Source organism: Eschrichtius robustus, chromosome 12, assembly GCF_028021215.1.
Source record: "Eschrichtius robustus isolate mEscRob2 chromosome 12, mEscRob2.pri, whole genome shotgun sequence".
NCBI lineage: Eukaryota > Metazoa > Chordata > Mammalia > Artiodactyla > Eschrichtiidae > Eschrichtius > Eschrichtius robustus.
In genome coordinates, this window is record NC_090835.1 from 75,971,725 (window position 1) to 75,998,691 (window position 26,967).

At 50.1% G+C, this 26,967-nt stretch overlaps 2 protein-coding genes across 3 annotated transcripts; both read left to right on the plus strand.

The window, feature by feature from the left end:
* Positions 1 to 3,465: 3,465 nt before the first annotated feature.
* On the plus strand, positions 3,466 to 8,971 carry PTCRA (pre T cell antigen receptor alpha). Its single transcript, XM_068558767.1, has 5 exons — positions 3,466 to 3,523; positions 5,789 to 5,821; positions 6,651 to 6,971; positions 7,831 to 7,875; positions 8,481 to 8,971. Exons 1-5 carry the CDS (start codon positions 3,466 to 3,468, stop codon positions 8,969 to 8,971), a joined length of 948 nt encoding a protein of 315 aa, XP_068414868.1.
* A 3,044-nt stretch (positions 8,972 to 12,015) lies between these two features.
* On the plus strand, positions 12,016 to 20,680 carry CNPY3 (canopy FGF signaling regulator 3). 2 transcript variants are annotated; one of them, XM_068558096.1, is made up of 6 exons: positions 12,016 to 12,286; positions 16,074 to 16,197; positions 17,014 to 17,110; positions 19,187 to 19,309; positions 19,545 to 19,662; positions 20,242 to 20,680. In XM_068558096.1, the coding sequence occupies exons 1-6, from the start codon at positions 12,112 to 12,114 to the stop codon at positions 20,424 to 20,426; spliced, it is 822 nt and encodes a 273-aa protein (XP_068414197.1). In that variant the 5' UTR covers positions 12,016 to 12,111; the 3' UTR covers positions 20,427 to 20,680. The 2 variants fall into 2 exon arrangements, with proteins under 2 accessions (XP_068414197.1, XP_068414196.1); XM_068558095.1 differs by having other exon boundaries at positions 12,020 to 12,286; positions 19,988 to 20,457.
* Positions 20,681 to 26,967: the final 6,287 nt, after the last annotated feature.

Here is a 26,967-nt window from a genome sequence, read left to right on the forward strand (position 1 = left end):
AATTTATTTATTTTGGGCTGCGTTGGGTCTTCGTTGATGCGTGCGGACTTTAGTTGCCGTGAGCTGGGGCTACTCTTCGTTGCGGTGCGCGGGCTTCTCATTGCGATGGTTTCTCTTGTTGTGGAGCACGAGCTCTAGAGCGCAGGCTCAGTAGTTGTGGTGCACGGCCTTAGTTGCTCCGCGGCATGTGCGATCTTCTCGGACCAGGGCTCGAACCCATGTCCCCTGCATTGGCAGGTAGATTCTTAACCACTGCACCACCAGGGAAGCCCCAGCCTTTTTTTTTTAATGTATTTTTATTTTATTTTATTTTTGGCTGCGTTGGGTCTTCGCTGTGGTGCGCAGGCTTCTCATTGTGGTGGCTTCTCTTGTTGTGGAGCACCGGCTCTAGGTGACAGGGCTCAGTAGTTGTGGTGCATGGGCTTAATTACTCCGCAGCATGTGAGATCTTCCTGGACCAGGGCTCAAACCCGTGTGCCGTGCATTGGCAGGGGGATTCTTAACCACTGCGCCATCAGGGAGGTCCCTATACAGCCTTTAAAAAGGAAGGAGTTTCTCACAAGTTACAACATGGATGATGAACTTTGAGGATATAGTGCTAAATGAAATAAGCCAAGCACAAGAAGACAAATACTGTATGATTCCACTTTAATGATGTAGTCAAAATTACAGAAACAGAAAATAGAATTGTGGTTGCCTGGGGCTGAAGGGAGGAGGAATGGAGTGTTTAGTTTTGCAAGACTTCTGGAGATGGATGATGGTGGTGGTTGCACAAGAATCGGAATGTACTTAATGCCACTGAACTTGAAATGGTTAAGATGGTAAATTTTGTTATATGTGCTTTACTACAATTAAAAATTTTTTAAGTTAAACAAATCCCCTCCCAAAATCACAGAGGCCTTTAAGCCAATTTTAAGGAAATAAGTATGAATTTGGAAAATACTTTATGACCAAAGATATTTATTGCCCCAAACTGGAAAACCCAAATGTCTGAAAGTAAAGGAATGGCTAAATAAACTATGGTACATCTGTAGTTTTATGTTTTAATAATGTTTATTTTCCTGATTTTAAAAATAATACAGATTCATCATAGAAAATTTAATAAATGAACAATTATAAAGATGAAAATAAAAACTATCCAAAAGCCTAACATGCAGAGATAACCATTGTTAACGTTTGGTCTTCATCCTTCTAGGAATAGTTATATATTTCTTATACAAAATTGGGTATATATTGTGCATTTAAATTTGCATCCTGTTTGTTTAGACTTTCTGTGTATGTAATTATGTATACACATATATAAAGAAAGGGAGAACATTTATTGACTTCTTACTATGTATAGAGAATAATGCTAGAGCCGCTTCATGGATGATCTTGTTAAATATCACAGAACCCCTTTGAGGTATTATCATTCCCGTTTTACAGATGAGGAAATGGAGGATTAGGGAAGTAAGTAATTTGGTGAAAGTCACACAACTCCTGAATGATATAGTCAGGATTGAAAGCCAGGTATTCTGGCTTCACAGCCCACACTCTGAACCAAACTCTCTTCTACATCCCATGTCATTAAACATTCTTTTGAAAACACGTTTTTAAAAGCTGCTGCATAGGGACTTCCCTGGTGATCCAGTGGTTAAGACTGCACTCCCAATACAGGGGGCCCAGGTTTGATCCCTGGTCAAGGAGCTAGATCCCGCATGCCGCAACTAAGAGCCCACGCAGCCAAATAAATATTTTTTTTAAAAGCTGCTGCATGGGGACTTCCCTGGTGGCACAGGGGTTAAGAATCCGCCTGCCAATGCAGGTGACACGGGTTCGAGCCCTGATCCAGGAAGATCCCACATGCCTTGGAGCAACTAAGCCTGTGTGCCACAACTACTGAAGCCTGCACGCCTAGAGCCAGTGCTCTGCAACAAGAGAAGCCACTGCAATGAGAAGCATTCGCACTGCAACAAAGAGTAGGCCCCACTCACCGCAACAAGAGAAAGCCAGAGTACCGCAACATAGACCAACACAGCCAAAAATTAATTAATTAATTAATTAATTATTTTAAAAAGCTGCTGCGTAATATTCACTAATATAAGTACACCAAACATCATTGAACCCTCTCCTAGCATTGAACAATTAGGTTGTTTCCAATTTCTCTTGTTTTTTTTTTTTTTTTTAAACAAGAGGTCAGGGTTCCTGTGCTCTCTTTTTTTGTTTTTTTAATTTTTATTTATTTATTTATTTATTTATGGCTGTGTTGGGTCTTCGTTTCTGTGCGAGGGCGTTCTCCAGTTGCGGCAAGCGGGGGCCACTCTTCATCGCGGTGCGCGGACCTCTCACTATCGCGGCCTCTCTTCTTGCGGAGCACAGGCTCCAAACGCGCAGGCTCAGTAGTTGTGGCTCACGGGCCCAGCCGCTCCGCGGCATGTGGGATCTTCCCAGACCAGGGTTCGAACCCGTGTCCCCTGCATTGGCAGGCAGACTCTCAACCACTGCGCCACCAGGGAAGCCCATCTCTTGTTTTTTAATATAATACTTCAAAGAATATTTTTGTGCATAAATCTTTGTCTTATAATGACTGAATCTCTTATTATTCCCTTAGGGTATATACTTAGATGTAAAGTTTCAGGGTCAAAATAACAGCTACAGATAAAATTTAGTGGAGTCACTGAAAATAAAATTTATAAAGTTTTTTGCGGGGAGGGGGCGGGAACTTAGTTCCCCGACCAGGGACTAAACCCAGACCCACGGCAGTGAAAGCGCCAAGTCCTAACCACTGGACCACCAGGGAATTCCCTAAAAAGTTTATTTTTAAGAAGAGGTTTGATATGACGGGGCAGGGAGTATGTGGGAAATCTCTGAAATTTCTGGTCACTTTTGCTATAAACCTGAAATGGCACTAAAAAATAAATTCTATTTAAAAGGGTTGTAACTACATGGAAATAAGTTTATTGGGCTTTTTGGCTATAGTAAGGCCAGCCATCAGAAAACAGTTCAAGCCCTGGCTCTGCCACCTGCCAGCTGTGTGGCCTTGGGAAGGTCACTCAATCTCTCTCAGCCTCAGTTGCCTCACCTGTGAAATGGAACTCACAGTTGTTGGCTGGATGGAATGAAGTGCTGTATGTTAAGCCCCTGACCTACCATCAAGTGCTCTGGATCCTGTAGATGGCAGGGGCAGTGACTGGGAAAAGGCTTTGCACACTGTGAAGTGCTCTTCAGATGGGAGGGGGTGTGGCATCTGACTCCTGGTGTGGTAGTGGCACTCTGAGTTCCCTGGACCCGTGAGAGAGTGAGAGAAGGCTGGGTTTGGGGGCCAGGGTGAGGGTGGGAGGGGCCCCTCACCTGGGGAAACGGCTCCGCGGTGGAGCAGCTGAGATGCAGCTGGGCCTGTGGCCTGCGAGGCAGTCCTGTGGCTGCCTCCTCCCCCAGCCCACAGCCCAGGTCTGCAGTTGGGTCCTGCCTCTTCTCAGGTGGGCCATGCCTGGGACTTGGCTGCTGCTTCTCCTGGCCTTCGGGTGTCCAGCCCTGCCCACAGGTGAGCGCCCTGCCTGCATCCCTCTCTGTGCCCCATTAGTCTGCCCAAGCCTACTCCCTCACTCTGGGCATCCCTAGGTGTGGGAGGGATGCAGGGAGGTAGGACAGAGGTACCTGGGTCCCCTGGGGAGGGTCTCACCAGAAGCCCATCATCCCCTTCCCCATTATATTCTACCTCCCAGCTACCTTGCTCTGGGGCCCCCAAGTCCTGCTCCCCTGGAGTCCACAGTGTTGGGAGGAAGGGTACTCACCTCTCAGAGCAAGCTGGACAGGTGTGTATGATGGGGGGGGGTACCCTGGCTGTGTTGTGTTATATGGGGTGATGGGGCACGGGCAACATGGTGAGGTCCCACCCTCCTTACTGTCCAGTCTCCTACCCTCAGGGCTCAGGGTGTCTCACGTTCACTCCCAGCTTCCCCTACAAATGGGCTCTCAGAAGTCTCAAGGCCTCAGCGACTTCCCAGTGTATTGACCCCCAACCCCGATCCCAGTCCTCCAAAGATCAAGGCTGGAGACAAAGGAGTCAAATTCTGAGAATTCCAGCTTCATCTAGAAGCTTGTGCATGTTCGCATGTGTGTGGTGGGGACAGGTCCTTGACTTTGAGTTGGGGCATCTCCTTGTTCTAAAGCTGGCCCCCAGTATGTCACCAGCTCACCCTCACTAGGGAGATAAACCACACCCATGTGGATCGGGGAGAGCCCATGTCGGGAGGCCTGAGCTCTGGGAAAGAAGCAGCTAGGGTGAGGAGGAGCAATCCTGGGAGGCTTCACGGAGGAGGTAGATGCTGAACTCAGCTAGGGGTGTGTGTCTCTCTGTACAGCTGAAAAGGCTCAGGAGGTTGAGGGTCCTGGAGCTCACTGCCAGCCTTCTCTCCTCCCTTTGTTTGTGATGCCTTATCAATATTAGTATTGATGATACTTATCTGCCAAGGTGTTTTATATTCAAGATTTTTATTCTTCACAGCAATTTTACTGGGCTGGTGTTATTAACCCCATTCTATCAATGGGACAATTAAGACTCTAAATTAAGTGGACAAGTCAGGAGTCAAACCAACTCTGTCTGAGGCCATGTCCCAGGCTTGATCCACTGCGTCATGTAGCAAATCTTAGTCATCCTTCCAAGTGGGGTGGTCTGTGGCATTTGGAGTCACAGAGGTCTGAATTCAAATCCTGAGCGGGCTACTTACCATACTCCTGCTTCTAGGTCAGTTATTTGACCTTCAAGAAATCTTTTGTGAGGGAATTCCCTGGCAGTCCAGTGGTTAGGATTCCTCTGCAGGGGGCACAGTTTCGATCCCTGGTCGGGGAACTAAGATCCCACATGCCACGTGATGCAGCCAAAAAAAAGAAATCTTTTGTGAGCACCCCCCCACCTCTAAGTCCCCATGAGATTCTCTGGCCTCCCTTCCCGGCACCCTGGGGCATTTCTTTACCCTGGCTGCACCTAACTCATGGTATGAATTTGTAGGTTTTATCCTTTGAGATTTTATTTATATGAAAAGATATCCAACTGTTCTTTTTTTTTTGGCCGCACCAAGTGGCTTGTGGTATCTCAGTTTCCCTACCAGGAAGTGAGCCCAGGCCATGTCAGTGAAAACACCGAGTCCTAACCACTAGCCTGCCAGGGAATTCCCGATATCCAACTATTCAAAAATAAGATTTTGTTATATATTAAATGAGTCATCTTTACCAAAAAGAATAAGTTTTTGGAAAATCAAGACTATTCTGAAAAATATAGGACAAATGTTTGCAGTACCCACATGACTTATTTTTGTTTTTTTAATTATAAAATAATACAGATATACACTTTATTTTATTTATTTATTTGGCTGTGTCGGGTCTTAGTTGCGGCACTTGGATCTCCGTTGTGGCATGCGGGATCTTTAGTTGCCGCATGTCAACTCTTAGTTGCGGCATGTGGGCTCTAGATCCCTGACCAGGGATCAAACCCCGGCCCCCTGAATTGGGAGCGCAGACTCTTAGCCACTGGACCACCAGGGAAGTCCCCAGACATACACTTTAAATGGGTGAATTGTATGGTATGTGAATTATATCTAAACAAAGCTGTTAAAAAATACTACAGACCAGAGAAAAGAAGGAAGAATAATACAACAAACACCCACGCATAATCCACTCAGATTAGCAAATAGTTAAAATGTTGCCATATTTGAATCAAATATTTTTTAAAAGAAACAAAAACACACAGATACATTTGAGGCCCCTTTTGATCTCATTCCAGATTCTATTTCCTTCCCTTCCTCCTCAGAGGTAACCACTCTCCTGAGGCTGGCACAACAAGGTACTATAAATATTTGTTTGCATCTGCTGTCTTTCTCATGGGACTGAGATCATTGAGAGCAGGGACAATATTTTAATTAATGTTGTATCCCCAGTGCCTGGCACAGAGAGATTCACGTATGATAGGTAGGTGACAGAAGGATGGAAGAATGGATGGATGAATGGAAGGAAGGAAAGATGGATAAATGGATGGATGGATGGATGGATGGATGGATGGATAGACATATAGATGGAAAGTAGAAAGAAGAGATGTAGGGAAGATGGATGATGGAAGAAAGGATGGATGAGGGACTTCCCTGGTGGCGCAGTGGTGAAGAATCCGCTTACCAGTGCAGGGGACACAGGTTCGAGCCCTGGTCCGGGAAGATCCCACATGCCGCGGAGCAACTAAGTCCGTGTGCCACAACTACTGAGCCCGCGTGCCACAACTACTGCAGCCCGCATGCCTAGAGCTTGTGCTCCGCAACAAAGAGAAGCCACTGCAATGAGAAGCCCGCACACCGCAACAAAGAGTAGCCCCTGCTCGCCGCAACTAGAGAAAGCCCGCGCACAGCAAGGAAGACCCAACGCAGCCAAAAATAAATAATTAATTAATTTAAAAAAAAAAGAAAGGATGGATGAATAGATGGGAAAATGAAAGGATGGAGGGAAGGATGGTGGTTAGATAGGTAAATGCAAGGAGAGAGGGATGGATGAGTGTGTAGAAGGATAGATTGATGGTTGGTGGAAGGATAGATGGAAGGAGAGAAATCCAGAGGGAAGGATATGAGATGCTGACCTGGGAGGGTATGGACAGATCTAGCCCCCTACAAGTGCGTGCTCTCTTGCAGGTGTGGGCAGCACACCCTTCCCCTCTCTGGCCCCACCAATCACACTGCTGGTGGATGGGAAGCAGCAGACTCTGGTGGTTTGCCTGGTCCTCGACGTTGCACCCCCTGGCCTTGAGAGTCCCATATGGTTCTCAGCTGGGAATGGCAGCTCACTGGATGCCTTCACCTATGGCCCTTCCCCAGCAGCTGATGGCACCTGGACTAGCTTGGCTCAGCTTTCCCTGCCCTCTGAGGACCTGGCAGCCTGGGAGACCTTGGTCTGCCACACTGGGCCTGGGACTGGGGACCACAGCCAGAGCACACAACCTCTACAGCTGTCAGGTGGGGACAGAGCCTGGGCCCCTGTGGTTGCTCCCTGCCCCTTTCACACACCCTGAAACCAGGATATGGTGGCAGGGAGGGCAGAATCCAGGCCATGGGGGCATGAAGGGCATCTAAGTGCCAACCATCTAGGTGATGAGATGTCTGGGGTCAAAGGAGGGTGGCCTCAGGGCCCTGAGTTCTGGGATTTGAAACAGTGATATCTCATTCAAATCCAGGCTCTGATGCATGACTTCCAAGAGGTAATAATGTCTCCTCCCTTCTAGCTTAATATCTTTCTATGTATACCCAGGGTTAATATCTATATCTATTATCACCCTAAATATGACACCCTACCTATTAGAATCAAACAATAATTAAATATTAAGTTGCTATCACTTACTTATTGTTTATTCTGTGCCAGGCACTGTTGTAAACACTTTACACTTCTGAAGTAGGTCATATTATTCTCCTCATTTTATAGGCACAGAAAGGTTAAGTAACATGTCCAAAGCCAGCTATTATTATTATTGACCAGATGACTTACTTCCTCTTTTTGAATTATGTTTGTTTTCTCATCCTCCAAATAGGAATGTTTGTTGAATAAATGTACTGCCTTCCATAGAAGGCTACTAAGAAAATTGATTCCTTGTCTAAAAGTGCTGAGGCATCTCTAGGGGCAGGAGGACAGCCAGGAGAGAGGGAGATCTGGGCCCCTCAGAGGATTTGCTGCAGATGGGCTCAGGGTTCCCACTACTGGTTCATTTGTCCATTTATCCAGTGCTCCAAGAAGAGCTGCCCTGAGCAGGGCCAGGGCATAGCACTGGGGTGGAGGGCACAGCCCATCCCAATGACTTGCTCCTTTCTCCTTGACTGGCAGGAGAGGCTTCCTCAACCAGGACCTGCCTCTGGGAGCCTCTCAGGGGTGAGTACCAGGAACCAGGACCTCAGGCCCTGTTGGGCTCTGGGCCTGATGGGTCCCCTCAAGAGGCTGCCTTGCTGGGTTGGGGCACTGGCTAGCCTGGGCCTCTGTCTACCCCTGGGTCAGGTGGGGATAGATCCTCTGACCCCAGCATAATTCCTGGACGCCAGCTGAGAAGCACAGGTGAGAGCTAGCAGAAGGGTCCTTGAAGCTCTCCTTGGGCAGCCCAGAGGGATGGTCTCAGCATCAGAGCCTTGGGAGACTCTTGGGAGTCTAGGGAGCCTCGGGAGACTGAGTGGAGGAAAGTCCCACCCGCCGCTGGATGCAGTCATGAGCCAGGTTCTACTTCCCTACCAAACAGAGAAACCTGAGCTGGTGTCTCTCCTCCGCACCAAATGCTAATTCCTGCCTGGCTTGCATCCCCTTGGTTGCTGGGGAATAAAATTAAATGAAGGCTAGGAAGGTGTTTGTTATTATCACCAGTCAGAGCTGAGGTTAGACACCAGGAAGGACGTCCCCTGGGTTCCCTCTCCTCTGGTGAACCTTCTCGCGTGCCTGGGGCTGAGCGCCAGCCTCTAGGCAGCTCACCGGCTCCTTCTCTCCCGCAGGGACCCGGGGCCAGGCGCTGCGGCTCGGGGCGCTGCGGCTGCTGCTCTTCAAGCTGCTGCTGTTGGATGTGCTTCTGACCTGCAGCCGCTTCCGCGCCCCGCCCGCCGCGCGGGGGGACCCGGCCCGGGCGCCTCGCCCTGGGGACCCCGGGCTCCCCGCGACCCCGCTGGAGGACCACCTTCTCCTCCCGCAGCCTCCGCCACCGGGAGGATCGCCCGCAGCCCCCACCGACTGGATTCGCCGCAGTGATGGGTGGACCACAGGCCGAGGGCTCAGCCTGTCCACCCCGCCGGCGCTGCAGCCCCGGGACGGCCGCTGGGTTCACACCCGCCATCCGGGTCGGGATCCCAGGAGCCCTGTCTGGGAGGAGGGGCCGCTGGTGCTCAGGGCGTGGCGCTCGGGACCCGCCCTCAGTATTCCTGCCTCCAGCCTTGGAGCATTTCTCTGCGGTCTGCCTCCTCCAGCTGACCCGAGCTTCCCCGGGGGCTAGGCTCCGTCTCCCCTCCTCGGACTGACGGCTTTCTGAGGGAAAAGGCTTTGTCTCTCCCATCAGACTGGAAGCCCCTTGAGGGTGGTGATCGACCCAGACACTGGGACATTTGAGGTGCTGATAACTGAGAACAATTAAAGGAGAACTTATATGACACAAGCAAATGAAAAATATTTTAACACCTGTCTGCTCTGGGAGGAGGGAATTTGGCAGATTTACAGGAGGCAGAAATCTGGGAAGGCTTCCTGAGGGTGAGAGCCTGGAAACTGCAGAGTGGAGCTGGGGGTTGGGGTGGATGTGGTCCCAACTCTGTCTCCTTTCCTCATCACCAGGCATGGGGCAAGGCCGCCTCTCTGTCTCCTCACCCTCGCCCAATCTCTCTGAGAGGTCAGGGTGAGGAGCCCAGGAACCCAGGATGATGGGGCGCTGGGCCTGAAGTCTTGCACAGACTTGACCGAAAAGAATAGGGCCAGGATTCCAGAGTAACAGGATCATAACCAATGCCAAGAGCACAGATAGTAATTCCAAACTTACACATTATTAATCAATTAAGGGTCATTATTCATGTGACAAATATTCACTGAGCTTCAACTCTGAGCCAGTCACTAAAGAGGTTTTTGTTTCGTTTTGTTTTCTTTCCTAAAGAGGGTTCTTGCACTGATAGAATATGAGGCTCCCACAATGGAGTGCAACCTGTGTGTCCTCCGTTAGTCCAGCTCTTGCAGGAAACCCAGCCTTTTCCAGAGTTTCCTCTCCAGTAATCACCCCAAGAATCTCTGGGTGCATTCATGTGAATCCAGATGTCCCCTGGGGCAGTGCAGGACAGTTCCCTGGATCAATGGCCCTACTTCAGTCTTCCTTCCCCCAAGGTGGCGGTGAGGAACTGTACTCTAACACTCCCCACACACATGGCGTCAGTGACTCCTAGCTTGCCAGAGCCCCTTTGCCCTTTTAGCTACTCTTCCACGAAAACCCTGACCTCTCCTCCACTGTTCATCTCTCACCAGCCTGTAAGGAGATTCTCCCAGCTCTTTTTTGGATCCTTCAAGGAGGGAGAGGGCACAACTTCTGGGGAATCAACCTGTCTACCATCCCCACAGAGCCAGCTCCTTCCCTAACACACAGAATGAGGGAGGGGTAGGCTGGGTGGGGGTGGGGGTGTATCCAGCCATAATCTCAGAATTTCTCCAGCCACTGTCCCTTCCCAGCTCTCAGCCCAGATGTTGAGCCCAGGGCTCCTGCTAAACTAATCTGTGTCTCAGTAAATGTCCTCTCAGAGGCCCTTTTGTTTATTCTGGAAGCAGGCTTCCCTTAGCTTCAGTGCTCCTACCCATCTTGCCCCCCTTCCCCCAATCCTGCCCTGCCCCAGACTCTGAATCCCCACTGTGGCTGGCTTAATGTTATTTCCCAAGAGGGTTCCTGGCCAGACTCTTGAGCCTCCTCAAGTCTTTTGAAGCCTAGAGAGCATGGAGGACCTCAGGACAATGTCCTGACCCTCTACACTGTGGAATTCTACATACCACAGCTCCTGCCTATCCAAAGTGCCTTGTCACCCACACAACTGTTTTGAGCAAGAAACTAAGATCAGGGGCTTCCCTGGTGGCACAGTGGTTAAGAATCCTCCTGCCAATGTAGGGGACACGGGTTCGAGCCCTGGTCCGGGAAGATCCCACATGCCTGGAAGCAACTAAGCCCGTGTGCCACAACTACTGAGCCTGTGCTCTAGAGCCCGCGAGCCACAACTACTGAAGCCCGCGCGCCGAGAGCCTGTTCTCCGCAACAAGAGAAGCCAGCGCAATGAGAAGCCCGTGCACCACAACAAAGAGTAGCCCCGGCTCGCCACAACTAGAGAAAGCCCACACGCAGCCAAAAATAAATAAATAAAATAAATAAATTTTAAAAAAAGAAACTAAGATCAGGAAATGACAAGTCAATGGACTGAGCATCAGTCCTTTAAAGTCTTTATAAAATAGCATAAATATCCAACCTCTAGGAAGCAAACATGAGGCACTGGGAAACACGGATTTATGGACAAAAATGGAATTTGCAGACAACCTCCCAGAGAAGCAGCCGTGGTCTGTGCGTGTCCATAGGACACTGAGCTCAGGGGCAGCCTGAAGCAGCCCCAAAGACCCAGAGAGTCCTCCTCTTGATGACACAGCACAAGGGGGTTTCACTGAGCAACTCCTTGTGCTAGGCGCCCTGTTGCTGGGGAGGTAGAAGGGAAATCAATCATTCATTAGCCAAGTCCCTGCCTTGTGGGAGCTCAGAATCCAAAGAAATAAACAATAGGCCAGAAAAGGGAGCCAGATTACACACTAAAAAGAAAATTATTGCATGAACTTTTTACAATCTGCTCAATAAGTTTAATTCTATTAACCCGTTTGAGCGTCGCAGGAACAGGCAAGTCTTGAACAGCAGCTAGGAGGATCACTTTGTCATCATACAGATAAAAATCGAGGCTCAGAGGAAATGATTTGTTCTAGTTCTCACTGGGACAAATCTAGGGTTCCTGGGCCCTAAGAAAGCTGCTTGAAGGCTGGGGACTCTTTGAATCGTCCAGGTCTCATCCACAGCGCCTACTAGAGTGACTGGCGATTAGAACAATAACAACAGCAGCAATAATAATAATAAAATTTTAACACTGGTGCTCAGTAAGTACTAACTTCATAATGACCCCAGGGGAGAAGCGACGTGCAAGGAGACGGAGAAGGCAGTGAAGACTGTCCTTCCCATACCTTTCAGGACCAGGGCGCTGCTTCCTCTCCCCTAGCCCTGGTCCTCCAGCCCCTCCCAGAGCCTCCGTTATGGGATGGGAAAAGGTGTTGCCATAGGTCACTGAGGGCACCATCCGCTCTCTCATTGGCCGAGGACGAAAAAAGATCGTCCTCCCTTTAGCTAGAAGCAAACCCCGAAAAGCCCATTGGCTGCCTAGTCCGCGGGCCTCCGTCGGCTCTGGGGGCCGGACGAGGCGGCCTGAAGCGGGAGCAGGCGGGGGGGGGGGGGGGGTGTGGGGCTCCCCGTTGCCCTGGTTACGCCGAGGCACGTGTGCAGTCCCGGAAGCGGCTCCGGGAAGCTGCCTAGCTCGCGCAGCCGGAGGAAGCGCAGCCGGGTCCGCTCGGGTCGGGTCCGGCTGGGCCATGGAGCTGTTACCTGAGCCCGCGTCCCGGCCCCGGCCCGGGCCCAGGCCCCGCTGTCTTCTGCTTCTCCCCTTGCTATTGCTGCTGCTGCTTCTCCTGGCGGCACCGGAGCTGGGCCCGAGGCAGGCCCAAGCAGAGGAGACCGACTGGGTTCGACTGCCCAGCAAATGCGAAGGTGAGGGGGCGGGGCTTGCGGAGAAGCGTCGGGGGATCGAAGGTCCTGGGCTCTCCAGCGGGTCTCCACTCCCTGAACCTGCTATGTGCCTGGCCCTGTGCTGGACTTTGGGGACACAGAGGCGGGCGAGAGTTCAGGTCTCGGTGCACTTGGAGCTCAGAAATCGGTGAAAACAAGCACTTATAATCGGGGTAGTAGATGCCGTGATAGGGGGGCACAGAACTTTGGGGGCTGGTTGAGGAGCATCTAAATCTAGCCCAGAGATGGGGGGTAAGGGCTTCGTCCAGGAAGCCCTGAATGATTAGGAGTTAGCCAGGTGAAGAGAAGTGAAGCCACAGATGCAGAGGTCTACAAGCAAAGGACAGGTTTGAGGAACTGAAAAGATCCATATGACTGGTCTTGGGGGAAGAAGAGCTTGAGACGCTCCCCTTGTGCCCTCACCGCAACCTACTTTGTGTCATTGGCAGTCTCCCCCACTAGCTGTGAGCTCCTTGAGGGCAGCGACCTTGACTCAGATAGCTATTCACACAGTGCCTAGTAGGCACCCAGTAGTTGTATTTGGAATAAGTATGAGTGAAGGGGGGAGGGGGCGCTGTGGGTGTGTGTGGAGGGGGGAGGAGGGTCTGAGGCCGAAGGGGTCACTTTAGGAGAAGAGAGCCTGGGGGAACTTCGTGAGGGAGGAAGATTTTAGGAATATGAGAAAAGAGTGAATCCCAAAGGCCTCCGAAGGTGGAGGTGTGGCACTTGAGAGAGAGAGAAGGAGAGGGAGTGGGAAGGAGAGAAAAGAGCACCAGCACACAAACCAGCGATTCAGGACTGGGAAGGGCCTACCTTTTTTTTCCTCCCCTCCATTTCTCAGTTTCCTCCTCAGGCCTTTACACCACTCCTTCCTTCTCCCCTCCCTAACCCCAGCCCCCCACGAAAGTTGACTATAAATCTGTTGCATCCTAATACAAAGCGTACAGTCGGCCAGAGGTTCCCCAAGCACTGGGAAGTGGGGGTAGTTTGGAAGGCATCATCTTTTTGTTTGAGAGATTAAAGGTGAGATGCTTCAGAGATGAGCTGACCCCACTGGTCGGCCTCCCAATATGGATTCTAGCCTCTACTTTCTCCCTCACTGCCTTGAATAGACAGTCAGAGGGTTATGATGCCTTCCTTTCACTCTTCTTTTAGTCATAGCCAACATCTTTTGGGGGTTTCAGTTCCCCTTCTCATTTCCTATCTTATTCTAATACCAAAGAGCCCTTACTGTTTCTCTTATTATTCTCATAGCCTAAGAAGCTCACATTTCTTTTCCTTAGACTCGTAATAGCACAGAGCTGGCAAAGATCTTTAGATCATTCTAGTCCAACCTGATTTTGTAGGTAATTAATAAAAATAATTTTAAAGGGATTTTCAGTCATAGGATGGCTTGGTAAACTCCAACCCTTAGGCTCCTCTTAATCATGTATATTTACCTTTACTTATCACTGTGACATCTTTGGTATTAAATGCTGACTATCTGGCCAACAAATCCTGCCTCCTGGCTCAGTAGCCTGAGTGGAAGAGGCCTTGGCACAGAGGAAGGAGAACCTGCCCAGAAAAAAGTGGGTGGATGTCCATGAGGATCTGGGGTCTGTGCCATGAGTCTCCTCCAAGTCTGGCTCTGGGTGGGACCCGCAGAGGGGGTCTTGAAGAGGCAAGGTTTGGAAGAGTTGGGAAGCAAGGTTGTGGTTGATGGGTACAAGAGAGATGAGTTGATGGGTTCCAACCTCTGGGGCCTGGCATACTGCATGTTGAGGGTGTGGAAGAGGGGGGCACAGGAGCCAGAAAAATGATGAACTTGCACAGAGTTCAGGACAGAAGAGGGGAGGGAGCCCAGATGGTCCTGGATGGAGAGCCAGGGAGGAGAGACACCCTCAATTCATTGCAGACTCTGAGGTCACTGGCTTACATTTTGGAATTTTCATGTGTTCCAAGTTCTCCAAGCCATCTATTAATGCATATGTTATAAAATTTCACCAAACAAGCCTGCAGGGGATTTATTTGTTTCAGTAGTAAGTTGGTTTTCTACCCAACTCTGCTGTTGGTGTTATAACAACACTGATGGCATTTAACCTGCAGACCATGTTCCACTCGGAGACATCAGAAGCTGCTCGAGCACCAGCACAGTCTCTCTGAGCAATATTTATCAAGTATCCAACACATACAAAGTCCAAGACTAGAGCAATAAAGAAAAAAATCCAGTACATGATCCTCCTTTTGAATGCCCTTGTAGTCGAATCAGAGAGACACATGAGATGACGGAGGCCCTTAGTGAGAGCATGGATCCTGCAGACTCTCAGAATGAAATCAAGAGCAGGTGGGATTCATCCAGAAGGGCTTCCTGGGGGAGGAGGTTTTTAAGGTGAGGTTAAGAGAATGGACAGACAACCCCTGAAGGGGGGCATCATGCACTTTCCTGAAGCCCCAGGCACTGCTCACTTTCAGTGGTAGCACTCCTTATGCAATGGTAATTATTTGTTTACACTTCTCTCTGCTCCATTAGACTGAGTATCTGGAAGGGAGGGACCTTGTTTCCGTCTGTGTATCCCCAGGCAGTGCCTGACACACAGGAGTTGCTTAATAACTGTTCGAGGAAGCGTAAGAGGAAATGAGAAAATAAATGAACAAAAACAGTAGAAACAGGCCTGTGGGGGGAATGGAGCAAATTAACTTGGTAGGAATAGAGAGCTGGTGTTGGAACAACATATGAAATCAAGAAATAAAACAGCCATGAAAGACATTTTGGGGGGCTTCCCTGGTGGCGCAGTGGTTAAGAATCCGCCTGCCAATGCAGGGGACACGGGTTTGAGCCCTGGTCCAGGAAGGTCCCGCACGCCGAGGAGCAACTAAACCTGTGCACTGCAACTACTGAGCCTGTGCTCTACAGCCTGCGAGCCACAACTACTGAGCCCGCATGCCACAACTACTGAAGCCCGTGAGCCTAGAGCCCGTGCTCTGCAACAAGAGAAGCCGCCGCAATGAGAAGCCCGCGCACCGCAACGAAGAGTAGCCCCTGCTCACCGCAGCTAGAGAAAGCCCACGCGCAGCAAAGAAGACCCAACACAGCCAAAAATAAATAAATAAAATTGAAAAAATTTTTAATAAATAAAAAATTTTAAAAAGACATTTGGGGAACAACTGGGGAAATTTGAATATGGACTGAGTATTGGATGATATTGGAATTGTTGTTAATCTTCCGAGTATGGTGATTTTTATGGTTAGGTAGGAGACGGTCCTTGTTCTCAAGAGATGCATGATGACTTGTTTAGGAGTGAAGTAAGTCTACTTACTTTCAAAATGGTTTAGCAAAAACAATGTGTATATTGTTGATATCTATTATTATCACATTGCTTTATATTATATGTTGGGGAGCGAGTGTGATAAATCACTAACGACTGTTTTTTTGTTTGTTTTTACTAACAACTGTTGACCGTGACTGGAACGTATATTGTACCCTTTTCTATATGTTTGAAAATTTTTAAAGTAAAATAAATGATTGTGGGGGTGGGGAGCAGGAGGGAGCTGGGAGAAGTGAAGCCAGTAGGAATAAGGGCCAAGAGTGGACAGGAGGCAGTGGATCTTGGAGCCCACTTTCACCTACTGAGCTCCATTTGGTGGTCTGGTGCTAACTCCTTTCTCTGCCCCAAGCACTGACTCAACCCAGTCCGGGAGAGGCGTCCACTTGGGTCTGTTTTGCTGGGAGCCAGCTCCTGTCAAAGGCTCAGATGCACTCAGTAGTTTGTGCTGTGTCTCCTTCCCCCAGTGTGTAAATACGTCGCAGTGGAGCTGAAGTCAGCCTTTGAGGAAACTGGCAAGACCAAGGAGGTGATTGACATGGGCTATGGCATCCTGGACCGGAAGACCTCAGGAGTCAAATACACCAAGTCGTAAGTGAAGTGGTAGGGAGTGGGGCACTGGCCTGGTCTGCTTTGTTCCTCGAGGCATCAGCAGCTTGAAGTTCCCTTCTCCCTTCTGGCTAGGCAGACCCACCAAAGGGAGGCAGCTCTAACTGAGACCTAAGTTTGCCCACTGGTTCTATCCCCAACTAATTGTGTGGCCTTCATAAATCCCTGAATGCCTCTGGGCTTCACATGCCTCATCTGTAAAAGCAAGACTGTTGGACCTTATCAGTGATTCCCAGGCTCTTGGATTTTATGGATTAATTTTTTAAAATATAGGGTTACTGGGGAATTCCCTGGCAGTCCAGTGGTTAGGACTGGGCGCTTTCACTACCATGGCCCAGGTTCAGTCCCTGGTCAGGGAACTAAGATCCCGCAAGCCTTGCAGCGTGGCCTAAGAAAAACAACAAGATTAACAACTTTTAATTTTGCCAGGTATAAATATTAAAACCAAACCAAAAAACACTTCCATCAACTATGATCATCCTTGCAAAATGAAGTGATATCTTAACATCAAACTTCAATACATTTTGCTTTTATTTTTTAAAAATCTACTGAATCATTTAGCTTTATTAAAAAAACAAAACAAAACAAAACTTCCTTCCCGTAGAGCTGTTAAAATTGTGTCTCTCTGGTCTGTGTTCCAGCATTTCAGAGCCCCCCAGATGACCTATCTTCCTTCCAGCTCTGCCTTTCCGTTGGTGAGATGTGCAGGTGTTGGGGTAGCAGGGCTGGAGGGACGGACCACTAATCCACGGGGGTGAGGAGGGGAACTCAGGCCCTCTCGTGCTGCTGTCTCGGCAGGGACTTACGGTTAATCGAAGTCACTGAGACCATTTGCAAGCGGCTCCTGGACTACAGCCTACACAAGGAGAGGACCGGCAGCAACCGATTTGCCAAGGTTGGGTTTGTGCTGGCCCTTCATCCCCACCGGGGCCGGGCTGCATGTTTAAGTGTGTCTGCTGGTCTGGGTGCCACTGGAAGATCGTGCCCTGGGAGCATCCCTCCTTGGTCTCTCCCCGTTCTTCATCCGTTGCTGTTGGCACCCCTCCGCTCCTGAGCGGCCTGACTTTTCAGTGGCAGTGGGCACATCCCTGATGGTCTGGGCCTGCCCACTGGGGTCCTGCCTCAGCCCCAGACAGAAATGCTCCCGGGTGGCAGCCCCCTCGGAGGCCTAAGCACTTGCGCAGGGAGAACTCAGGCTGTGCCAAATTGTGAGGGTTTAGAGGAGATGTCAGAAGACTCTTGGGGGGCGGTGACTGCCACGTCCTTCCTCTGGGCCCACAGGGCCCCTACCTGGACCTCCATCATGGTGCCTTTGTGACATTTATTGTACTTGCGGCATACACGAATGCTTCTCTCCCTGGAGAATGAGCTTTCTTGCAACAAGGCCCATGTTTCTTTGTCTCTGCATCTTCCATGTTTGGTAGGAGAGTTGTCTCCCACATTTCTCCACCTAAGTACCCTTATAGCAAAGGAGATCCATCAGAAACCCCTGGGAAACCTAGAGGAATAGTATCAAACCACAGAAGTCTTAGGTTTTATCTTTGTAATTTGTGTTAATGTTGTGCTTGGTAATAAATCCATGTTTAATGTAAAAATGTTTAACATTATTTTCCATAGCAAAAAAATTAGAACCAACCTAACCATTCACCAGTAGGGGAGTGGTTAAATAAATCAGTGTGGCCATTCAGTAGACCATTTTGCAAAGTGTAAAACGAAGAATGAGATAGCTTTTTATGAACTGAACTAAAATCATCTCCAAAGTATATTATTAAGTAAAAAAGGCAAGGTGCCGAATGGTGTGTATGATACATACTGCTGCTTGTGTAAAAAGTGGGGGTGGGGCTTCCCTGGTGGCGCAGTGGTTGAGAATCTGCCTGCCAATGCGGGAGACACGGGTTTGAGCCCTGGTCTGGGAAGATCCCACATGCCGCGGAGCAACTAGGCCCGTGAGCCACAATTACTGAGCCTGCGCATCTGGAGCCTGTGCTCCGCAACAAGAGAGGCCGCGATAGTGAGAGGCCCGCGCACCGCGATGAGGAGTGGCCCCAGCTTGCCGCAACTGGAGAAGGCCCTCGCACAGAAGCGAGACCCAACACAGCCATAAATAGATAAATAAATAAATTTAAAAAAAAAAAAAAAAAAAGTGGGGGTGGAAGAGAGGATATAGTTGTGTGTATATTTGCTTCTAGTCGCGTGCGTGATCTCTGGAAAGATAGAGGAGAAAGAGACAGTGTGTTGTCTCCATGGAGAAGAATATTTTTTACACAACCAAGAGTCCTCCCCGCTTCGCCTGTGCCTCTTCCCCTCAAGGAAAGACACAAGCCATAGGAAGAACCCGAAGCAGGGAGTGGGCCTGGATATGGGGGAGGCCACAGTGAGGGGAAAGAGCCAAGACCAACTTACTTCCTGGAAAAGGAGTATTTGTCCAAAGGGCCTGAGGGCAACAGCAGACTTTTTTGTTTTTTGGGTTTTTTTATAAATTTATTTATTTTTGTCTGTGTTGGGTCTTCGTTGATGCGCACGGGCTTTCTTTAGTTGCAGTGAGCGGGGGCTACTCTTCGTTGCGGCTTCTCATTGCGGTGGCTTCTCTTGTTGCGGAGCACAGGCTCTAGAGCGCAGGCTCAGTAGTTGTGGCACGTGGGCTTAGTTGCTCCGCGGCATGTGGGATCTTCCCAGACCAGGACTCGAACCCATGTCCCCTGCATTGGCAGGCAGATTCCCAACCACTGCGCCACCAGGGAAGCCCCAGCAGACCTTTTGGAAAGGAGTGTGGGGAGGCAGGACAGGGCGTGTGTGTGGAGGGGTTGTGGGATGCAGGCCTCAAAGAGGGGAGGGGAAGATGAGGACAAGTATGAGAAGCTATAGGGGGTCTTGACTTCCAGCTGGGTCCTTGGGCCTCCAGCTCCACCGGGAGAGGAGGGGGCAGGGAGAGGAAGGGTCTCTGCCTCTCATGTCCGGTCGCCTCTTCCAGGGCATGTCGGAGACCTTTGAGACGCTACACAACCTGGTGCACAAAGGGGTCAAGGTGGTGATGGACATCCCCTACGAGCTGTGGAACGAGACCTCTGCAGAGGTGGCTGACCTCAAGAAGCAGGTACGGGCCCCTCGGCCCTCAGAGGCGGCTGTGCCCCACAGAGCTGGGTGGGGGCGGGGCCTCGGCCGAGGAAGGCCACGAGGAGCCGGGGGGACTGTGGTCAAGTCGTTTCACCCCTCTGGCTTCAGCCTCCTCGGGAATCAGCCACCAGCCTGGTGGGCGGCGGGGCTCGGCGGGGCTCCTCTGGGAGAAGTCAGCGCTGGGCTTTGCCAACGCGAGGCGTTGTGGTTAACAGTGCGACGTGCTGGTGGAGGAGTTTGAGGAGGTGATCGAGGACTGGTACAGGAACCACCAGGAAGAGGACCTGACTCAGTTCCTCTGCGCCAATCACGTGCTGAAGGGCAAGGATACCAGTGAGTCTGAGGGCACGTCGGCCCTAGATTGTGTTGTTTGCCTCCCCCTCAGGGGAGGTGGGTAGGGGGAGGACGGAAAAGAAATAAGAAATGGGGGCATCGTAGCATCTGTCCTCAGGGCGCTGGATGGGACAGGGTGGGGTCAAGGCCTGACGCACCAGGTGCAGAGTAACCGTTCAGATGCCTCAGATGCCCCAGGACGGGCCTGGGGCCACAGCGAGGCAGAGCTGGGACCCGTTCCAGTCGCCACCCCCCGTGGCTCCGCAGCCAGTGCTCCTCACCCAGCAAAGCAGTCTGTTGACCGTGTCTCTCCTCCTTGCCCCAGGCTGCCTGGCAGAGCGGTGGTCTGGCAAGAAGGGGGACACAGCCGCCCTGGGGGGGAAGAAATCCAAGAAGAAGAGCGGCAGGGCCAAGGCCTCGGGTGGCGGCAGCAGTGGCAGCAAACAGAGGAAGGAGCTGGGTGGCCTCGAGGGAGACCCCAGCCCCGAGGAGGACGAGGGCATCCAGAAGGCTTCCCCCCTCACCCGCGGCCCCCCTGAGGAGCTCTGAGCCTAACCCAGCGCTCCTGCTGACCCACAGCCCTGACCTGGGAGCTGAAGGATCTGGGCCCCAGCTCTGGCAGACAGAGCGGCACCGGGCTTCAGCTGTGCCTGCTTGGGCTGTGCCTCTTCCTGCCGCAGACAGACTCCAGCCCTGGAAGAGCTCAGATCAGCTGCGGGCAGCCCAGGCCGGCCTTTTCCCTCTGCCCAGCGTTCCTCTCCTGACCCAGACTTCAGGCGGGCTCTGCGCTCTCAGGACTGCCCAAGGACTCCGGTGTGAACTCGGGCAGGCAGGTGTCGAGCTGGGCCCTGGGACTGGGGCTCCAGAGCCCCGCACCCCCTCGCTCCTCCGGCACTGACACCGGGAAGCAAGACTGAGGCCGCAGCTCCTCCTCTCTGTACCCACCCCTCCTGTGGACACCTTGTACTCTGCCTGGCCCTCCCCAGGGCTCACAGAGTAAAAACCTTTCGGCCTTTTTCGTTTGGATTTCTGAGTCCTTTTCAGCCCCTCAGAGGGGCCTGGAGCCCCCTGTGGCTCTTCCCTGCCCTTCACCTGCCAGCCTTGGGGGCTGAGGATGGGAGGCTGTTCCCATCCTCCCATCACTGAGGCCGAACCTGCTGACTGTGGGGAAAGCAAGTGCAGGGAGGGCCCCGGGGGGGCTGGGGCGAGGGGTGGGCCTTGGGTATGCGGTGGGGCCAGGCACAGTGCTCCGGTGCCACTCCTCAGCTGCTCTTGGTCTCCCCGAACCCGCCCCAGGCCGGGAGGGGCCTCACTTGTGCCCTGGCACCTGGCTGCCCTCATTCTTTCCCTCCCTCCCACCTCTCCTCTCCCCGCCACCAAGGCCTTCCTGTTGGTTGTGTAAAGTGTATGCCAGTGACCCCACCAGCTCCCGCCCCTCGTCTCCACCTCCGCCTGGCCCTGCCTGTTGGTCTTGAACCTTGTTCCCTGATGACCACACCTGACCACTCCATGCTTCCTAGCTGTTGTGCCCGGAGCCCGCAGGGGAGGACACCCCAGTCCCCCCAAAACAGCTGGTTGCACCGTGTTCTCTGGGAGTAGGGGAGAAACAGGAAGGCTGGCCTCTGGGGAGAAGGGGTGGGCGGCTCCGGCACCTCCCTGTCTGTCCTGAAGGCAGAGATCTGTGGCGGCTCAGAAGCAATAGTGGTGACAGCTGCGAGTAGTCAGTGCTTTAACCCTACAGTGCACTCGGGTGGCTGCTGTTAGCCCTATTTTGTAGAAGAAGGAACTGAGGCTCAAGTCACAGGACGCGCCCGAAGTCCTGTTGGCAGTGGCACAGCGGCACACGGACTCTGGCTTTGAGACCCCAGCCCACTGTATTCCCGCAGGCGCAGGGCCCCTCTCCCAACACCTGGCACTGGCCATGTGATTTGCATTGAACTGGTTTGGTTTCTTGCCCGTAACCCACGCCCACCAACAAGTCTCTTTTAGAAGGAAAATAGGACGCAGCCCCTGCTTCTAGAAAGGAGAGAGGGTGGAAGGTCCTGCCAGCACCGCGCCCACACCGGATCCCCTGAGCACCCGCACCCAGGCTCCCTCACACTCCAGGCTGGGCCCAGCAGGTAGGAGGGGCCGCTGCTGAGGTGCCCCAGAAGGATTTTCCCAGCTTCTGGCAAAAAGGCTCTGGGGTCCCCCCAACTCGGGCTCAGCCCCTCCCCGCTCCCCAGGCCTGGGAACACCAAGGCCATAGAGAGTGGAGCAAATTGGAAGCTGCTTCTCCTCTGGCCCATGAGGCTTAGAACAGGCCCTTGGAGGATGATACTTTTTGGTCTAGCGTCCCCCTCCCCATCTCCAGCGCTGATACTGGCGCCTGTTGAAGGGGGCTATGGGCAGAGATTCCAGCCTAGACTGTGATCCCATCCTGGACTCTGGTCTGAGCATAGGAGGTGACTGCGGGGGTCCGGGATTGGAACCCAGGGCTGGGGAACCATTTGCAGGCCCCTGGACTGTCTAGGATTTGGTGGCCAGTCTCTGACCACCCCCATCCTGTCACTAACCCACAGCACTTCAGTACTTGGCTTAGGTCTGTCCCCAGAGCTTCATTGTCCTTAGAATAGGATGAGACAAAGACCTATCCCCTTACTGGGGTGTTGGCCCAGGGGCCCAATCCCAGGCCCAGACCAGAGGGAGGGCAGCGCTGTGACTGCTTTGCTCTTTGACCTGTGGCTGCTGCAGGATGAGTGCCCTCACCTGCCCCCCATTCCCCACAAGGCCAGGCGTGTTGCACACTCACTAGCTCTCCACGCACTCACCCCAGCAGGCAGTTTTCTCCCTGGCCCAGCCTAGAAAAGAAAGAAGGCAGGATCTGGCTTCCCAGGTTTTTCTTTTCCTCTCCCCACCACACACACAAGCCTTTCTGAACTGGAGTACTGCCTCCCACTTTCCCACACCCCTTGCCTCCATAAGGTGAGGGGTCTGGCTGAGCTCAAGCGAACCTGATTTCAGTCCCCTTGTTAGAAACCCAATTAGAACGGGGTCTCCTACCCTCACCTGGACATGAGAGTCACTTGGATGCTTGTTAAACATACAGATGGGCCCCCCTCAGACTTGCTGGGTTGGGGATCTAGGAGTCTGTGTAGGTCCTAAGATGAGGCCAGCTGGAACCCACTCCACCAGGAGAAATTTGGGTGTTGTGCTAAGAGGGGCCAAGACCTCAATGAAGCCACATTGGAAGGAAGTCTTGTCCTCAGAAACATGAATTATCAGAACCCCAGAGAGGATCTGTCTCTCTGTTGGAGACTTTCATCATCCAGAACCACAAAGGCTGATGGACAAACCACAAGGCCAGTTCCGGTTCAATGACAGTCAAGTCTCAGGGTTTGGGGTTCTGTAGTCTCAGAAGTGGCTGCATCGGGACCTCTGTGTATTCGTTTTAAGGAACAGCTCCTAGGAGGCAGGCTCCTCTCTTTATTTCCAAGTTCCTGGGTGGTATCTTCATGCAACATCTTTTCGCAAGTTAGAAAGTGGTGCTTTTCACACCTTTGACTCCCATCTGTCAGAAAGTTGTTTTAATAAAAGTTTTGTTAGAATAAGACACTTGACTGCCAGAATTCCTGCCAGAAAATAATAAATATATAAGCCCATGAGGTTTGCAGTTTGAATGGAAGCCCTTTAAATAAGGACACCTTGTACAGTTCACAACTTGTCCACATGTTCACAGCAGCCCTAAATCACTTTAGTTCACAAGTATGAACAAAATTCTTCTTCATATCTTTGATCTTGAAGGAAAAACACATTTTTTCGTGACAGATGCACGGTCCATGCCTAACTGGTTTGTGGAAGGACTCTGTGTACTAATCCTAGCAGCAGAGCCAGCTGAATCCCTCGTGAACATCCCCTGATGGCCTGGTTTGCACTATTAAGAAATTTCACTGGAATAATAATAGTAGCCACTGTTTTTTGAGTGCATATTACTATGTGGCAAGCACAGCTCTACATGCTTTAATTAACTCATTTAATACAGCTGTGATCCACACGAGGCCATGGATTTTTGAACACGTTATCAAAGTAAATACACATACAGAAAAGTACACATATAAGTGTAAGCTCAATTAATTTTTACAAGCTGAACACCAAAGTCACCAGCATGCAGATTGTGAAACATTATTACCATCACTCCAGAAACGTCCCACACACACCCTACAAAAAGAACAGGGATTTTTGTCTACTTTGTTCACTGCTATATTCCCAGTGCTTAGTACAGCGGTGCCTGGCACAGAGTAGCTGCTTTCCCCCCACCCCCGCCAGCCGCACCACAGGGCTTGTGGGATCTTAGTTCCCAGACCAGGGATTGAACCCGGGCCCTCGGCAGTGAAAGCTCAGAGTCCTAACCCCTGGACCGCCAGGGAATTCCAAGAGTAGCTGCTTAATAAATATCTGTTGAATGAACGGAGCACAGAAAGGTTACATAACTTGCCCAGGTCACACATTTAGGAAGTGGCCCAGTCAGGTTTTGAACCCAGATGGAATGGCTTCAGTGTCGCGGGGCATAGCCTCCATGCCATAGACTCTTGCAGCCATAGCTGGTTGGCTCGTCCACCATCCTCCCCTTAGACATGGCTCTCTCTTCTAGAAAGCAGACCAGCTTCTGTCCCCTAGTCTATTTATGTCTTCAGAGTTTAAGGTTGGACATGCAGTAAGGAGTGAATTAACCTTCAAGTTTTTCTCCCTTTTCAAAGTTTACAGTTGTGTATAGCTTAAAGGCAGCTTGACCTTTAACGCTGCCCTCCAGAGCTGGCTTCTCTTTACAGTTTCTTTAAGAGGAATCCGATTTTACTCATTCTTTCTTTAAAAGTGTACTCTTCATCTATCAAGTTTATACAGGCCAACAGAGCTTAAACTTCCGCTAAAATGGGTGCGATTCTCTACAGGAGGTGTAGCTGCACATTGACATGGGAGAAGTGGGCCAACCCCATCACCAGCTCCAGGGGTGGCAACATCTCCTACCATCATTACTTTTCTAAAATAGAAAAGGTTCTCAGTCCAAAAAACAAAACAAAACAAGACACTCAAAAAGCCAGGTGTGGGAATTCCCTGGCGGTCCAGTGGTTAAGACTCCGTGCTTCCACCACAGGGGGCGCGGGTTCCATCCCTGGTCCAGGAACTAAGATCCCACATGCCACGTGGCCAAAAATGTAAAAAAAAAAAAAAAAAGAAAGAAAGTAATGTAGCCACCATTAATTAGTGTTATAACCCACCAATATAGGGACCAATTTTATACTCAGTTGATGGGGCTTTATTAAAGCAGAGTGAGTCATATCGTATATTGAAAAGGCTAAAAAAGGATCCATTGTAATAAATCTGCTAGCAGAGTTCATGTGGGTGGGTGGCATCCCAATGGTCAATCTGGACAGATAGTCAGCAGAGAAGAGTTTTTTCCAGCGGCTTGGACTAGAGTTTGGAAATTGGCATCCCTCCTCTGAGCAATGTATTCAGAACACCTGTTCTGAATCAAAACAAAACCAGCCAGAATGTCTTCCATTTGTAGTTTCTGTATATACATAATTCACAATTCTAAGATTTTAATGTGTCCTCAAATAGGTATAGCCTTGGAGTTTGTCCAGTTGCAGCCATGTTCCCAACCTAAAATCTCTTTGCAAACATATTATACATTTGGGGATGAAGAATTTAGTCTTTTCAGCCAGTTGCAAATAATAAGCATTGCATATTAAAAATATCACCTGTTCTTATTTTCAGCTAAGTCAAACTGTAAATTGATTTATATTCTGTGACCTTCTCTTCCATGGCCCAGGGTTATCTAAATTTGGGTTTGGGTTATCTAAAATTCACATAGAGTAACCAAGTGAAACAAAAGGTGGTTTTGATATATTTCAGTGGGTAGAAGACATGGACAAACAATTTAGCAATGAAGGACTGCAATTATTTGGTACATTTTGGTGGTAATTAAAGAAGATTAAAACAATTAAATACAATTTTCTACCCAATGAAGTATCAATGAATAATATCTTCATGTAGAGAAGGTTGAAACAAACATTTGTTTTGGGTGACAGCATCAATTAATAGAAAAATTTCATTTGGAAAATAATTTCATCATAACCATCCACATGTTCACTCTTTTGAAAAATTCTGAGAGCATTTTAAATGTTCAGAGCTTGGGGAGTGAGTAAACAAGTTGCAGCACATCCTCTCAGTGTAGCCAAAAAATGCTTAAGGCAAGTAATTTATGGTCAAGAGAAGAAAATATGCTTTTGATAGTTAAAAGCAAAAAAAAAAAAAAAAAGGTCCATGCAATTCCATGTGTACTGTGATCTCGACTTTTTTTTTAAATGCCTCTGAATGAGAAAGAAATCAAATAATTACTAACTTCGGGACAAAAATCTTGTCTTTGAAATGAAAAGTACGTTTAGAAGCTATTCACAACCTATATATTTTTTTAAAAAGCCAAGTTTACCATCAGCATTCATATTATTTAAAAAAATCATATTATAAACTCCCCAGTACAGTGTCTTTCTAAGCCTGTAGCCAAAGACCTGTCTGTAGGGTCAGTGTGAGCACAGACTCCACTGCTTGGGCATGGGCAGGCCCGTTTGAGGTCGTCTGTGTGCTAAAAATAGAAAGGTAAGAATGATTACATATCTTTGGGGTTCCTCCAGCTCCCGCATTCTATAGATGGTAAAAGGAGGAGGGGATGGGGAGGCTCTTTTGTTCTAAATTCCATACCTCCGCTTTTTCTGAAGCCAGAAGAACAAAGGCAGGTGGGGAAGGCTGTTCTTGCTGTCTTGGGCTTCCCTGGGAGGCATCATTTTCCTGAATCCACCTCAGTCAGGGTCTTGTCCCAGGAAGAGACCTTCTGCTTTGGGGAGGAAGGATGGATGTACACTAACCAAACCAAACGACCAATTTATGAAGTGACAGTGAGCAATATGACAGCAAGAGCACCAAGCACTCCCAGCCCTGACCCTGGACTTCGCACTCTGTGGGCACCTCCATGGAAAGCAGTTGATCTTTAGAAGGGCGCTTGGTTGGAGAGGAATTGGAACCAGACTTCACCTTAGGCAGCTCAAAAAAAAGCTTGATGCCTCACCTACAGGACAGAGCAACACTTGCCCCCAGGTGGGTGGAATGATTCCTTGGGCCAGAACTGCTCCTGTACTTGAATGGCCACAGCATTTACCCAGATACTCCCCATTCCTTCCTTCCCTGGCTGACCAGGCCCTCCTTCAGCTGGACAGGTTTTTTTTTTAAGATTTATTTATTATTTATTTATTTTTTAAATTTTTTTGTCTG